Source organism: Marmota flaviventris, chromosome 5 (genome assembly GCF_047511675.1).
Source record: "Marmota flaviventris isolate mMarFla1 chromosome 5, mMarFla1.hap1, whole genome shotgun sequence".
Lineage (NCBI taxonomy): Eukaryota > Metazoa > Chordata > Mammalia > Rodentia > Sciuridae > Marmota > Marmota flaviventris.
Window position 1 is genome coordinate 154207144 of NC_092502.1, and position 14697 is coordinate 154221840.

General features: G+C 42.3%; 1 protein-coding gene across 1 annotated transcript in view; it reads left to right on the top strand.

The window, feature by feature from the left end:
• Dnah5 (dynein axonemal heavy chain 5) overlaps window positions 1-14697 on the top strand; it is a 249331-nt gene that overhangs the window by 119111 nt on the left and 115523 nt on the right. Inside the window, exons 37-42 of the mRNA XM_071612820.1 lie at window positions 4329-4507; window positions 4984-5171; window positions 5491-5685; window positions 9097-9231; window positions 10407-10514; window positions 12188-12341. Coding sequence (XP_071468921.1) covers window positions 4329-4507; window positions 4984-5171; window positions 5491-5685; window positions 9097-9231; window positions 10407-10514; window positions 12188-12341 — 959 coding nt within the window. The remainder of the gene's footprint in view (window positions 1-4328; window positions 4508-4983; window positions 5172-5490; window positions 5686-9096; window positions 9232-10406; window positions 10515-12187; window positions 12342-14697) is intronic.

Here is a 14697-nt window from a genome sequence, read left to right on the forward strand (position 1 = left end):
GCAAGTAAGTATAATTATATAAGGTGGAGATAATTCTAAAGTTTATTCATCCTGGATTCTCCTTAAACTCACTCAGTTATGTGAGAAGAGAGGCGTCATGGTGGCTGGCCACTGGGGTGCGTGTGTCTTAAGACCTGCTGCCTGTTTACAAAAAGAGAATCCTCTCTAAAGCCAAGTGCTGGGGGCACTGATGTTTGCCATTAGCCTGCTGCTGTGTCACCTGTGACAACCCAACCATGGGGGTATCTCCCTGGACTCCAAGCAGCTTGGTGCCAGTGCACAGTCCTGCTGGCCCCTCAGGGATCCAGTGGCCATCACGATGTGGTAACAGCACGCAGCACCTTACTCCAAATACTCACGGAGGTGTCAACCCGGCCTTCCTTCCACACGTGGGAGAAGACTCCTGTCGCCACACAGGACCAAGGGCAGAGGGAATCGAGGGGGGCGGTGAGGCATCTTACCTGCTCACTAAGAAGCTCAGAAGGGCTGACAGCACGGGTCTGTCCCTGACGTGACCTCACAGCGTCTGCGGCCTCTCCCTGTCTATTCCTGCTGCTGTGCAGGCTCGGGCCAAGCACCCACCCCCTCACTTCCTTCTCTTGGAATCTGTGTGCACTAGACGTAAGGGTGGGTAGTCTCCCTTATTCTTGAAGGAATTTGTTCCAAGACCCTCCGTGAAGCCTGAAATCACAGATAACATCAAGCACCGTGTGTACTTTTTCCTAAACATAAATACTTATATGATAAAGTTTGACTTACAAATTAGTCACTGTAGGAGATTAATAACGACAAAATGAAGTATATCAATATAGTGTAATAAAAGTTGCGCGCATTTCTCTTTTTCCATATATCTCAAGTGTCCACTTAGTATTACTGAACTGCAGCTGACCTCATGTAGCTGAACTTGCCGAAGATCAAACTGTGGATCCGGGGTTTGGGGAGGCAGAGTAACATGTCAGTCATTATCATTTTTGCTATGACGCCTGCTTTATCCCTGAGCCCACATCCTTTAGCCACATTTCTTTTTGTTTCTACTTAAGTTTGTCCTATTTCAAAGAGTCTATAACTAAACTAAGGTTTTCTCAAAGAAGTGCCTTGTTGGTGCGCGTGGCCTTGTGGTCGTAGGAAACGGTCCAGCATTTTAGGACCAATAGGCATCAAAATGACTTGCAGTTCACATGTGCTGTGGATGCTCAATACTAATGACAGTGACAAGTTCGGGTAAACCAAGTGTCGGTTCCCTGTCGTGGCCATATTCCCCATTGCTGAGGCAGAAGGAACCAGGTAGGAGTGGATGGCTGGACCAGCATAAGCTGTTCTTTGGGAGAAAGTCCAGAGAGTACAAGGAGCCAGGGTGAGTCAAGTGGTCGGGGATACAAGCGTGTACTAGGCCCTGCTCCTCACAGCACAGGGTTCGCTGTAGTCTAACGGGTAGGCGGGAAACTAGACCAGGGCTGTGAACAGGCCACCAAGGGAGACATTGTTGAAAACAGCTAAGAGAAAAAGATCAGAAAGGGAAGCAGAGAACCGAGGGAGCAAAGTTCACGTGCCCATGGCATGTCCTGGGAGGAGACTCATGCTACTCACACGGGGATTCCTGACCGGTCCTTGCTGGCCACCGGTGGGTAGTGGGTGTGTGTGTGGGTAGAGTGGGACCGATGCTCACCGACAGCCGGGTCTCCTGGAAGCCTGCCCGCTGGCCATATCCATGGGATGACTTCCTCTAACGTAGGACGTGGCTACTTCTCTGGTTTATTTTGTAAGACCAGTGTTCCCGGGGGGTAAAGAGGGTTTGTAGGACATGGCAGAGAGCTGGCATTGAGGATGTATTTCTAGGCCTGAGGGGGCTTGGCTTGCAGCCCCGGGCTGTCCCACCCAGTAACCCCAAGTAGGTCACTCAGTCTCTGTGGGACTCTTGCCTCATTTGTGGAGGGGAAAGAACCTCGCAGGGTTCTCCAGGGATTAAGCGAGACACTGTGTGTGAAGAACCTGGTGTTGCTATTTCATTACAGACGCAAAATCCGAGTGAGAGCAGGTGTCCTCTGGATCCCTCAGCCAGGCTCTGGGTATTTTCAGGACTGAGCAGCTTCCTTGACTTTTCAGGGACCCATTTCTAATAAGAGACGACGGTGGCCTCCAGGCAGTGTCCCCTGTCTGTCTCCACCCTGAGCTGGATCATTGTTCCTTTTCTTTGAAGTCATTTTCAAGTTCAAGTGAATCCTTGACAGTTTGACCAAGAGAAAACCGAGCGGCACCACTGGATGGACTCTGTCCTCTGATGACCCCAGGCGTTGCCAGGGGTCAAATAATCCAACAGCACGTTTTCAGGGTAAAGCTTTTCCTTCACAGGTGTTCTCCTAGTGACCCCCCAGATCTGTCCTCTGTTAATCTTGTGGAGAATGACGGGGAGAGCGGTAGGTGTGGTGGATGCTCAGAGACAGCATCCAGATGTGACTCTTCCAACGGGCGATTTGAATCCTCTACACCAGCTCCACGGGGAATTCATCTATTCAGTGGTGCTCAGTCCATTTCATAGAATGCTACTCTATGTTCATTTTTAAAAAACAAATGTTATTGTGCGTATTTGAAGTTTACAACAAGATATAATAGAAAACAATGTTGCACATTGCACAATGTAGTATACAATGAGAATACAATCCTCATGTTGTACATTCTGGTCTTTAGAATTCATCTTACATATTATTCATTTTACATAACTGATAACTTTGTATTCTCTGACCTGCATATCCACATTTCCTAATCCTGCTCTGCCTCTGGTAGACACTGTTTTATTGTTTGTGTATTCTGTTCATCCCCCAGCCCTTGCTAGATTCCACCTATACGTGAGATCATGTGGTATTTACTAGCCTTTCTGTATCTGGATCACTTCACTTTACATAGTGTCCGTCAGATCTATCCCTGTTGTGGCAAATGGCAGGATTTTCTACTTTTTCATGGCTGAGTAATATTTCATTGTGTAAATATACCACAGTTTTAAAATCCATTTTCCATTGACATAGTTGGGCCATTTATGGCTATTGTGACAAGTACTTAAATGCACATGAGACTGTAGATATCTTCATGAGGTGATGATTTCATTTCCTTTGGGTATATACCCTCAGGAGGGATTGCTGGGTCATATAGTGTTTTATTTGTAAATTCTTTAGTAAACCTTGCTGTTTTCCATGTGCCTACACTGAGCTGCAGTCTCACCAGTGGTGTGTAAGGATTCCCTTTCTCCACATCCTCACCATCATCTGCTATTTCTTGTCTTTTTGGTGGTAGCCATCTCACAGGGTTTGGGGTGATACCATGTAGTGGTTTTAATTTGTCTTCCCGTGATGATTAGTGATGCTAAGTGAATATTGTTCTTTAGATATGAATGGATTTCCAGGAAAAAGGTGCTAAATAACTTTTGGCAATTCTATCTACTTTAGCCTCATACTTGGAGATTCTTTTTAAAAAATTTTTATTGTTTCTCTTTAGTTCTACATAAAAGTAAAAATCATTTCAATATGATCGTACAAGCATGGAATATATCTTATTCTAGCTCTGACCCATGGTGGAATTTACTATGATGTGTTCACATAAGTATATAGGAAAATTATTTCAGATTCATTCCACTATCTTTCCTTATCCTATCTACCCTCCCTTCTCTTTATTCCCCTTGTCTAATCTATTGAATATCTATTTTTCTCCTTTACCCCCTTATTGTGGGTTAGCTTCCACATATCAGTGAAAGCATTCCACCTTCAGCTTGCTGGGATTGGCTTATTTCACTTTGCATAGTAGTCTCTAGTTCCATCCATTTACTGGCAAATGTCATAAAGTCATTCTTTATGGCTGTGTAATACTCCATTGTGTATATATAACATATTTCCACTGTCCATTCATCTGTTGAAGGTCATCTAGGTTGGATCCATAGCTTAGCTGTTGTGAATTGAGCAGCTATGAACATTGATGTGGCTGCATCACTGTAGTATGCTGATTTTAAATCTTTTGGATATAAAACAAGGAGTGGGATAATTGGGTCAAATGGTGATTCCATTCCTAGTTTTTGAGGAATCTACATGATACTTTAAGTATCATGGATCCTTAAAAAAAAAATCAGCATTCTTGAAACTTCCTTAACCTTTTTAAGGGTTTTAAAACCTATTTGACCAGAGACTCCTCTTCATTTTCCCGGACACATCTTAACATCCATGAGGACAAGTTCATTTCAGGATATGGTTTTGGGGCTGTTCTGTAGGGCCAAAGGCCCCGCCTCTGTCTTCACTCAGGTGTGTGTTCTCCTCTTCTGAGGGTTCTAGTGGTGTTCCACCCTGCAGGTGCTACATCACCTTGGCCCAAGCTCTGGGAATGAGCATGGGGGGAGCCCCGGCAGGACCCGCGGGGACAGGCAAGACAGAAACCACCAAGGACATGGGACGGTGCCTGGGGAAGTACGTCGTGGTTTTCAATTGCTCAGACCAGATGGACTTCCGAGGACTTGGACGCATATTTAAAGGTAACTTGATTAGAAATGTCAGCGAAGGTGAAATAGCTTAAGATTCATTTTTCAAGTCTGGCGATGTTGCTCAGTAGTAGGTGAGCATGTGTGGGGCTGGGATCCAGCCCCCAGATAAACAAACAAACAAACTCAACAACTTTCAACAACTGGCTTTGTACATTTTAGTGTCAATTTTAAGGGTTATTTTCTAACTTTGCAAAATTCTTTTGGAGACTCTTGAATCTTAGCAGTGTTGTGTGGGTCCAGTGTTCCTATCGCCTGCCTGTTGGAAGGACCCATTATTGGTGCAGGTTGAGTATTTACAGATAATACCCATCTGGGAGCTGTTTTGGGCCTCTTGTTGTATAACTATTTGTTCATCTTTATTTTTGAGTAAACCTATCTCTGGCTCATTTTGTTAGCTGTGTAATGTCCTTTTCCTTATTTTCAAAATGATGCACTAACTGGTTTTTCTATTTAATTTTCTTCCTAAGGACTGGCCCAGTCTGGATCCTGGGGTTGTTTCGATGAGTTTAACCGGATCGATCTGCCCGTTCTCTCCGTGGCGGCCCAGCAAATTTCCATTATTCTCACGTGTAAAAAGGAGCGTAAAAAATCTTTCATTTTTACCGATGGAGACAATGTGACCATGAACCCTGAATTTGGACTCTTTCTAACCATGGTAAGAGCCGCGGGGAAAGCCGCCGAGGAGCGGCCTGGTCTTTCCTCCTCTCCGTGGTCATGTGCGACCTGCTTGCCGTGAATGGAAGCTGGCACTGTCACTTTCTCTCCTGGTTGAAAGCCCCTGGCATTACACCAAGCTCCGGAGAGTAGCTCATGGCTTGGTCCGTGCAGGTGGAGGGGGGTTGAGCTATGGAAATGAGCCTCTGGTTGTCACTCCAGGATTTTTGTGTACATAATGGATCTTCGGATGTCATGCTGCTTTGTGCTCATGGCCCCAGGAACATAGCAGTCACCCTTGGGTTTTGTTTTTGGTTTAGAATCCTGGCTATGCTGGGCGGCAGGAGCTCCCAGAAAACTTGAAGATTAACTTCCGTTCGGTGGCCATGATGGTCCCCGACCGGCAGATCATCATAAGGGTGAAGCTGGCCAGCTGTGGCTTCATTGACAACATTGTTCTGGCCAGGAAGTTTTTCACACTCTACAAGCTGTGCGAGGAACAGCTTTCGAAGCAGGTGGGTCCCTCCCGAAAGGCTCTCTGGATTGTTCTATTCAGTGAAATGTTCCCGTTTTGCAAAATTGGAGTTTGCAGTTGTTGACAGAGTACCTTACTGATACCAAACATGGCGTATCATTAGAAAACTGATATTATCTGCATAGTTTATTGTGAAGGACATTTAAAGAAATTAGAATTCCTTTAAATAAAAATAGAAATAAAGCAAATACTGTCCAGACAGGTTTAAGAGCCAACATAACTTGGATATTAATATTTATGACCTATGTCACCTGTACGGTATTTGTATTGTTATGGTGTCCAGGCCTCCCAACATTTCTGTTTTTGCCTTCTAAGCTCAGCAGGTATCTGACCCAGCGTTGCTAACAATCCTGTTGTGAACTCCTGCTAGTTTCCTCTATTGCTTGGAATAACAGGATCAGGCACCATGAAATTTCAGAGCTAAGAGGCATGAAATGAATCATAGTATTAGCTATTGTATTAGTTATCTGCATTAACTAATTAATTAACTGTTTCAACTAATACTGTTCCCCTGTGTTAGTTATCTATTGCTGAGTAATAATCATATCACAAAGAGTGGCAGAAAACAATACACATTTATTATTTCCCAATGTCAGGGGGCCTGAGGTCACTGTGACTGGGTCCTGGGCTCAGTGTCTAACCGACAAACTGGGCTGCAGTTTCGTCTGATGCTTAGCTGGGGAGTGATCTACTCCAAGCTCACCCAGGTTGTTGGTAGAATCCTGCTCCTTGAGGTTGTAACTGAGGGGTTGTTTCTTGCTTGCTGTTGGCCTGAGTTACCTTCAGTTCCTACAGGTTAGGAGTAAGTAGGTCGTTCCGGATGGGATTCCCCAACATGGCTCTGGCTTTCTCAAAGTCAGCAAGGAAGGGGTTCAGCACAGTGAGTGCTCACATAGTCATGGGTACGCAGTCACATGCAGCCTGTGGTCTCTGCTGTATGTCAGAATCAAATCACTGGTCCTGCCCAGACTCAAGGTGATAAGGTCACACAAGGGCATGATGCAGGCAGGCATTAGGTTACATTTTTTTTTTTTACTAAGAATATTGTGTTAGTCAGTTTTCTGTCACTATGACCAAGACACCTGACAAGGACAACTTAGAGGAGGAAAAGTTTATTTGGGCTCATAGTTTCAGAGCTTTACTTCATGGTGGGCCAACTCCATTGCTCTGGGTCCAGGGTGAGGCAGAACATCATGGAAGCGTGTGGCAGTTGCTGTGTTCATGGTGCCTGGGAAGCAGAGAGGGAGGGAGGGCGGGGCATAGGGGGGATGGATCCTTGCAGGGCACAGCTCCCGAGACTCACCCGCTCCAGCCCTGCCCCTCTGTCTGCAGTCACCCCCCAGTGAGTCCATTCAAAAGAGGGTGGACTGATCAGTCACAGCTCTCACAGTCCAACCATTCCACCTCTGAACACTCCTGCGGTCACACAGGAGCTTGGGGAGACACCCCATATCCCAACCATAACAAGCCTTGCTAACGGATGCACTGGACAAACCGAGGCTGTTCCACGAACAGCACCTTCAAACACAGGCAACTTCGTAGGTGACCTCCGAAGGCTTCCGTCTCCAACTTCTTTGAATCCGGAATCTTTTTAGACTCTCAGGATGGACCAATTTACATTCAACGGATCTTTGCTGTGAGTTTTCAGCTGCACACAGACAGAGCCTCTGACCTGGCCGGTGAACCTTCCTGGCCAGCCCGGCCCTAACTCATTGCTTTTTGCCACCGACATTGTTGGCCTCTGCGTATCACTTCCTTCACTCACTCACCCTTATCTTTCCCTCTGTCCAAGAAACACATACTCTTGGGTTGTTCTTGCCTGTGGAAAGCTGCCCACATTGCGGACTCTTCACTTCTTCCTTCACTCCTACGGTCCATGTTCACCTGTTGTGAAATGACCTGATCAATGTGCACACAACCGTTGGCCCCGTGTGGACATTCTGGGAATCTCCCTTGGCACCCACATATTTAACTCAGAGCCAATCCTTTTGGGAGGTTTTCCCTGAGGAAGTTCACCCACCAGCCCTTTCAAGTCACTGTTGCTTTTGTGAAAGTTTATTTATTTTTATTGTTATTCTGAGAACGCCAATTCCTCAAAGGCAGGAACCCAGGCTGAATGGCTTGATGTGCTCCATCCTCCACACGACCCCTACTGAGCGAGGCACAGTCCTCCACTTACCTTGATGATGTAGTTTTTATTTTTTGTTTTTTTCATAGGCAAAAAATATATATAACATATTGTGGTAAAAATATATAACATTACATCTGCCCTCTTTACCATCTTAAGTGTGCAGTTCAGGGGTTTAAAGTATATTCCCAATGTTATGAAAAGAATCTCCAGAATGTTTCATCTTGAAAAATGGAATCTCTACGGCTACCAACCGACAGCTTCCTCTTCCTGCCCCACCCGCCCCCGGTACCCACCACTGTACTTTCTGTTTCCACGGATTTGACCAATGCCTTATGCATTGGTTAAATCCTTGTGGACTTGACTTGGCACAATGTCCTCACAGTTCATCACGGTGTGGCTTGGAGTTCTTTCTTATTGTGGCTAAATACCACCTCATCTTGTGGAGAGTCCCCATTTTGCTTATCCATTCATCTGCTGGTGGGCATTGGGTTTCTTCCACCATTGGGGTATTGTGACTAGTGCTACTGTGAATACTGGTGTGTGCGTATCTCTTTGAGAACATGCTTCCAAAGAGGGATGCTGGTTCATATGGTAGGGATCTTTTCAACTTTTGGAAGGATCACCATCCTGTTTTCCACAGTGGTTGGGTAACTGGATTTTAATCATCCACTTTACATATGCTGAAATTTAGCAGGATGGAGCTTTCACAAACACATACCCAGGACAAACCTGGGGCTCAGCTTTCTGATTTACCCTCCTGCTTCCTCCTCCAGGTAATCCTGAAGTGCAGCTGCTCCTCCTCCTCCTCCATTGCCCCATCTTCTTGCTTATTAGTAAAAAGTCATGTGTGTGTTGTGGGGGCGGAGGTGTGACATGGTCACGACTGAGGTCCAGTTTAATGCTGGTTCTGAATTTTAGCTTTAGAGACATGAATACATTTTCCCATGTGTGATTAAGAAGTTGTTAGAGGGGGACATCTGTACTTTACAAGGAAGTGTGCACATTTTTCCTGTCTCCATGTATCTGTTAGTTCTCATCTAAGGGCTTAAGCTAATGATGATACATGGGAAGAGTTTTTGGATTTTTGCTATTTGCCCAAAAAGTATATAAATAAAGAAATTTATTGCTCTATTCTTTGTATGAAGTTTTAAAAGGAAAATCAACATTCGTTCGTTATTGTAAATTTGTCTTCTGTCAAATTCAAGTTTCCATGGATAGTTTCATATTGAAAGTAAGCCCAGTGTCTCTCAAATTCTTCAGGTCCATTATGACTTTGGTCTGCGTAACATTCTGTCAGTTCTGCGGACATTGGGGGCAGCAAAAAGAGCCAACCCCACAGATACAGAATCTACTATTGTCATGCGTGTGCTACGAGACATGAATCTGTCTAAATTGGTAAGGTTCACAGATGGAAATGTTCTACCTGCTTAAATATCAGTTACACTAATTAAGCACAAATGAGTTTTAGAAATAATTATTGGAAATGCCTAATTATCAGATAAAGTGCTAGAGAACATAGCTTCAAATTATACTTTTTCAGAGGTTCTTTTTGCAATGACTCTTATCTAGTTTAAAATGTCTATTCCAAAAGATGGTGGAATGAGATGGACATTATTACTCTATGTACAGGTATGATTGCATGAAGAGTGTTACTCTACATCATGTACAACTAGAGAAATGAAAAGTTATGCTCCATTTGTGTAAAAATTAAAATGAATTTAAAAAATGAAAGTGGGTTTTTAAAAAATGCACATGTTAAGTAAGTTTCCAAATACCTTAAATCATTTTTGTCTTGTTCAACTACTCTTGCCTTCCTCAGTCTATGGAGACTGGTAGAAAAATTTATTAAATTTCACAAATGTGTAATAATTTTATACTCTATTTATCCTCCTTTTTATACCCCTTTTTACCATCACACAGGTATGTTGGTTCTGTTTATCTAGAGAACCCTGACTAATATAGTACATACTCTAGTCCACGTTTCCCAATTTAAACTAAAAAAATTTTTTTAAATGAGAGATAGTAGGAAATTCATGAATCAATTTGGTTCATGAATTTATTTTGAAATAAAACTTGATCATGCTGTCATCTTGTATAAAAACCCATTTTTATTGGGCATTAATTATAAGTATAAACTATTGGACTGTGTTGTGCACACTTAGGGTGAATCTCTGCCTCAGTTTGGCAACCACATGCAACTAATTTTTAGAAATCTCTTCACTGAGACACCCAGAAGCCTCTTAACCTTGGGCATCTCTCACTCCAATCAAGGTGACAATTCATGTTAACCATCACATCTACCTAACTAGGTATTTTGTGGAAAGGTTGTCATGCAGGTGGTATTTCCTTTCTACTTTCTTCATTTCTCAGTTTTAAATTTTTAAGAAAATTATGGTAAAGATGAGAAAAATATTACTCAACTTTGATGAAGGTGGTATTTATTAATGGTAATGATAGTTCATGAATTATTAATACAGAAATAACTTGGACCATGTTGGGTATTTTTATTTATCGATATATTCTTATGTTGGTGCTCAAATAGTCTGATTTTCCTTTCTTTTCTTTTTTAGATTGATGAGGATGAACCATTATTTTTGAGTTTAATTGAAGATCTCTTTCCAAATATCCTTCTGGACAAGACAGGTTACCCTGAACTGGAGATGGCAATCAGCAGACAGGTAATATGGCAATCAGTGGACAGGTAATATGGCCATCAGTGGACAGGTAATATGGCCATCAGTGGACAGGTAATATGGCCATCAGTGGACAGGCAATCAGATGGTTGCCTTGCTCATGTGTGGCGTGGCTCTGTGCTTGGCCTTGACATTTGCCACATTGCTGTGGTCTCCAGACTCCTGTCTCTGAGTGTTACTTGCAGTGGACTTATGTGGCCTCTCAGCTGTTGTTCTTGAGATTTGTTCCTTAGGCTCTGGGTGGAGGGATCCACTACCCTATGCATACCATTCCGGGTCTGGATTTCCCATGGTACTTGCTGCTGTTTAATTTTTACAGTCTTCCCATGAATGGAAATTAATTACAAGACCTTGTGCCTCAATTTGATTTCTCATAAAGAAGGGTTTGGAAATAAAAAGTTGTTTTCTAAAAGTAGGTGATTTGTTCATATTTATAAGATGCATTTTAGTTCCTTGAAAACATTTGCAATAAAAATCGAATGCAGTAGCATTTGATGTATGTTTTGCTTAAAATTAGTATATAAAAGTCTGAGTTTCCTCATCATTTGGCTGAATTTGTAGCACTACCGAAAGAACTAAGTATCAAGTAATTATAAGATGGTTTATATTAGGGCTGGGGTTATGGCTCAGTGGTAGAGTGCTCACCTAGCATGCATGAGGTCTGGGCTCAATCCTCAGCACCACATAAAAATAAAATAAAGATACTGTATCCACCTAAATCCAAAAAATAAATGTTTAAAAAGGATGGCTTATATTAGTTATTTGTAGTGCATGAAAAATCTGAAGAGCAAATACATGGCATAAATGATGTGTGATTATTATTCAAAGTTATTTAAATAAAATAAAAATCATTTATAGTGAATTTAAGCATAGCATGATGGTTAAGGCATGCATGGATCTTGGAACAGAACATTTGGGCTCAAATCTCAACTTGAGAGCTACAAGTTGAACATCTTGGAAGATTGTTCAGTCACTCTCGGCCTCAGTTTCCTTAGTTGTATCATGAAGATTTCAATAGTAATAATCTCATCGTTTTGTATTGAAGGTTAATCCTAGAATAGTGATAACTTTCATACTCTGCAATTTGGTAGATAGAAACTATGTAGATATAGCTATTATAGAAACTAGAAAGACAGCTTGAAATTTATATGGAACTTCAATCAATCTGGTATGTCATCCACTTTTTCTATTATAAGTATCATCTTTCAAATTAAACATTCAAAATACATTTTACACTGAGTCTTTATTCTAAAGTTGTTCCTTACTTGTACATTCAAAAAATGTGAATATGTTTTCAATTCCCAAAGAGAAATGCAGATGTGTCTTATTAGTATGGGATGTTTTAGTTACACTCAGCCTGATTTTTGTCTGTGTATATTTTTTGTACAATATGTTTTTTTTTATTGTGGTGAAATACACACCATCAAATTATTATTTTAAACATTTTGAAGTGTGCAGTCAGTGACATTAAGGACATTCACATTGTTCAGATATCCCTTCCATTTGCCTTCAGAAGTTTTTTTATCTTTGCAGACTCTATATCCACTCAATGCCAATCTCCTGCTCCTTCTCCCGCTCCTGTGTCTATGCATCTCTAAAGCACGGTAGTAAGTCACATCACTGTGAATGTCGGCCAATGTGGGGTTTTGTTGTTTCAGGTGGAAGAAGCTGGCTTAATCAACCATCCTCCTTGGAAACTGAAAGTCATCCAGCTGTTTGAGACGCAGAGGGTGAGGCATGGAATGATGACCCTGGGGCCTAGTGGAGCAGGGAAAACCACCTGCATCCACACCTTGATGAAGGCCATGTCAGGTACGGCCGCCAATTTCATTACACATTTAAACAGTTGTAACACACTTGAATGCCCACTAGGGACATGCAGGCAGATGCACGAACATATTTTATAGGACAGAAGGCTGCTTTACTGATTATTAGGTGCATTTAAGAGATAATGTATTACACTAATGGACCAGAGAGAGGAAGCATTTTTAACGTGACATTTTCACAGTGCTATTTGTTTTACAAATGCTATGTCATTTGATTTTCATGATGATCTTGAGAGGTGCCCATTATTATCCCCATTTTATACAAATACCAAGACTCAAATTTGGAAATGCTCCAAGTCATAAGGATGGTAAGCAATGGGACTCAGAGTTAAGGTTAAGACTCACTAACAAAAATGCAGACCTTTCCCAACACACCATGCTACTTCCCAATGAAAACATAATGCAGCATTCTACTTCCCAATAAATAAAATAAAATTTCAGTCTCAGCTCTGATGTGTGGAAAATCATCCTGATCATAAACTGCCTCCCCACTTGAATCAGATCTGGTGGGGTTAAACGAACAAATGCACTAGTGGCAAATGCCAAGGCCAAGTACAGTGTCCCTAGTTGTCTTCTTTCTAAGCCACTCACCTTGGGTCCTCTAAGGATAATGATATTGCCATGTTTATGATTATTTTTTGCTCCCTGTTTTTCATCAGATATTTATTATTATTTATAAATATATCAGCAGCCCTTAGCTCTGAAAGAGCCAACTTCCAAAATTTCATAGAACTTTGGCTGTTGGAATGCTCCATGTCATCCCACAGGATAAAGGTGTTGGTTGGGTTTTGGGTCAGCTCATGGAGCTACAGTGTGCAGATACTGGTGCATTGTTGGTGGCTGCTGGAGCTTGCCAGTATTTAATTTAGGTCCCTGTGTGTGTTGGATGTAGTCTCTGTCCCCTCAGTTGTTGGAGGATGTGAATTCTGTGCATCAGAACTCTGCCAGAATGTTCTAAGATGGAAACAGACTCTGCTCCTAGCCAGCACCTACCTCCACCAAAATAGAACTCACACCTGCCAGGTTTATCATGAGATTTTTCATGTATGCTATTAAGATTCTGTCTGGGGATTTTATAGTTTTAAAAATTGTGTTTTCCCTCTGAAAAGTATGCTCAGTATTTTCGTTGTAGTTGTGAAGCTGTTTTGTGCTAAGAATAAACTTGTAAATGCACCTGGTGTAATGACTTGAACAAAATTAAGTGCTAAATTTTAAACAGTATGAATACTCTGTATATAATATATCTAAATTATGTAGTCCACATGGTATCATTGATTTTGGAGACGATCCTTGCAAAGGTGAATTAATTATTAGATTATTTCTTAACCCAACACTTGGTTTTGGGACATAGGGAAAACATTTGTTATCCTCAGTAACACATTGTTTTTGCTGAAAATTTTAATTATCCAAAAGACAGAGGACAATGGGGTAGAATTTCTACTAAACAACCTGGGTGTTTGTTCCCTGATAAAGTTGTGGTTTGATCATCACATAATTTTAATGTTCTGGACTTTGAAGTTCTGCCAGGTATACTAGCAGTAGGAAAACAGGTATGAGAAAGCATGCCTCTGTTTTTAAGGTGACTGCAGTGTGGCTGGGGGAACAAACCTAGGCATAGATAACTATAACTCAACAAGGAACTGCTATGAGCAAGCTTTGGACATTATGCTGTGAACAGAGGCCAAGGAGACTGGACACTTTGCTAAGAGTCTTACAGAGCAGGTGCTACTTCATCTGAGGCTTGAGCAGCAGATGGATAAAGATATTTTTAGCAGAAAGAAGAGTCTACAGGTAGGAAGGACTGAAGAGAGCATGAGACATCTGGAAGTGCTTTGATGTGGATGAAATGCCCTTTGTTCATGGGGTGGGAGTGTGGGTGATGAAGCTGGTTATGCAGGTATGGAAGGTGCAGCTGGCATCCAGTGCCACTCTTTGGCCCTCCCCTGCTGTAGATGCAGCTGTGTTGGAGAGCCCTCCAGACCCACACCAGCTTCAGAATGTCTCCCAGCTTTTGAGCCTTAGAATGTTGAAGCAGGGAACTAGCCCAGCCTAGAAGTCAGGGTTGGTGGGAATTAATGTTTCTGAGGCAGCCATTCTATCAACCAATGGGAGAAGACCCCATGGCAAGTGTCCCACCTCTTGTCTTTCTTTTTTTATCTTTGACCTATTCAATGCACCTTTTTATTGCCTTCTCTGATTTATTGTCTTGGTCTGTCTATCCCTTCATCTGAAATTCCCAGCGTCCAAGTCCTTGTTTCAGGTCTGCTTTTAGATGGGTCTCAGGTAGGGCACTGGGTGGCATGAGGGGCTGTGTGACTCACACTAAGCATGGAGTTTTGTTC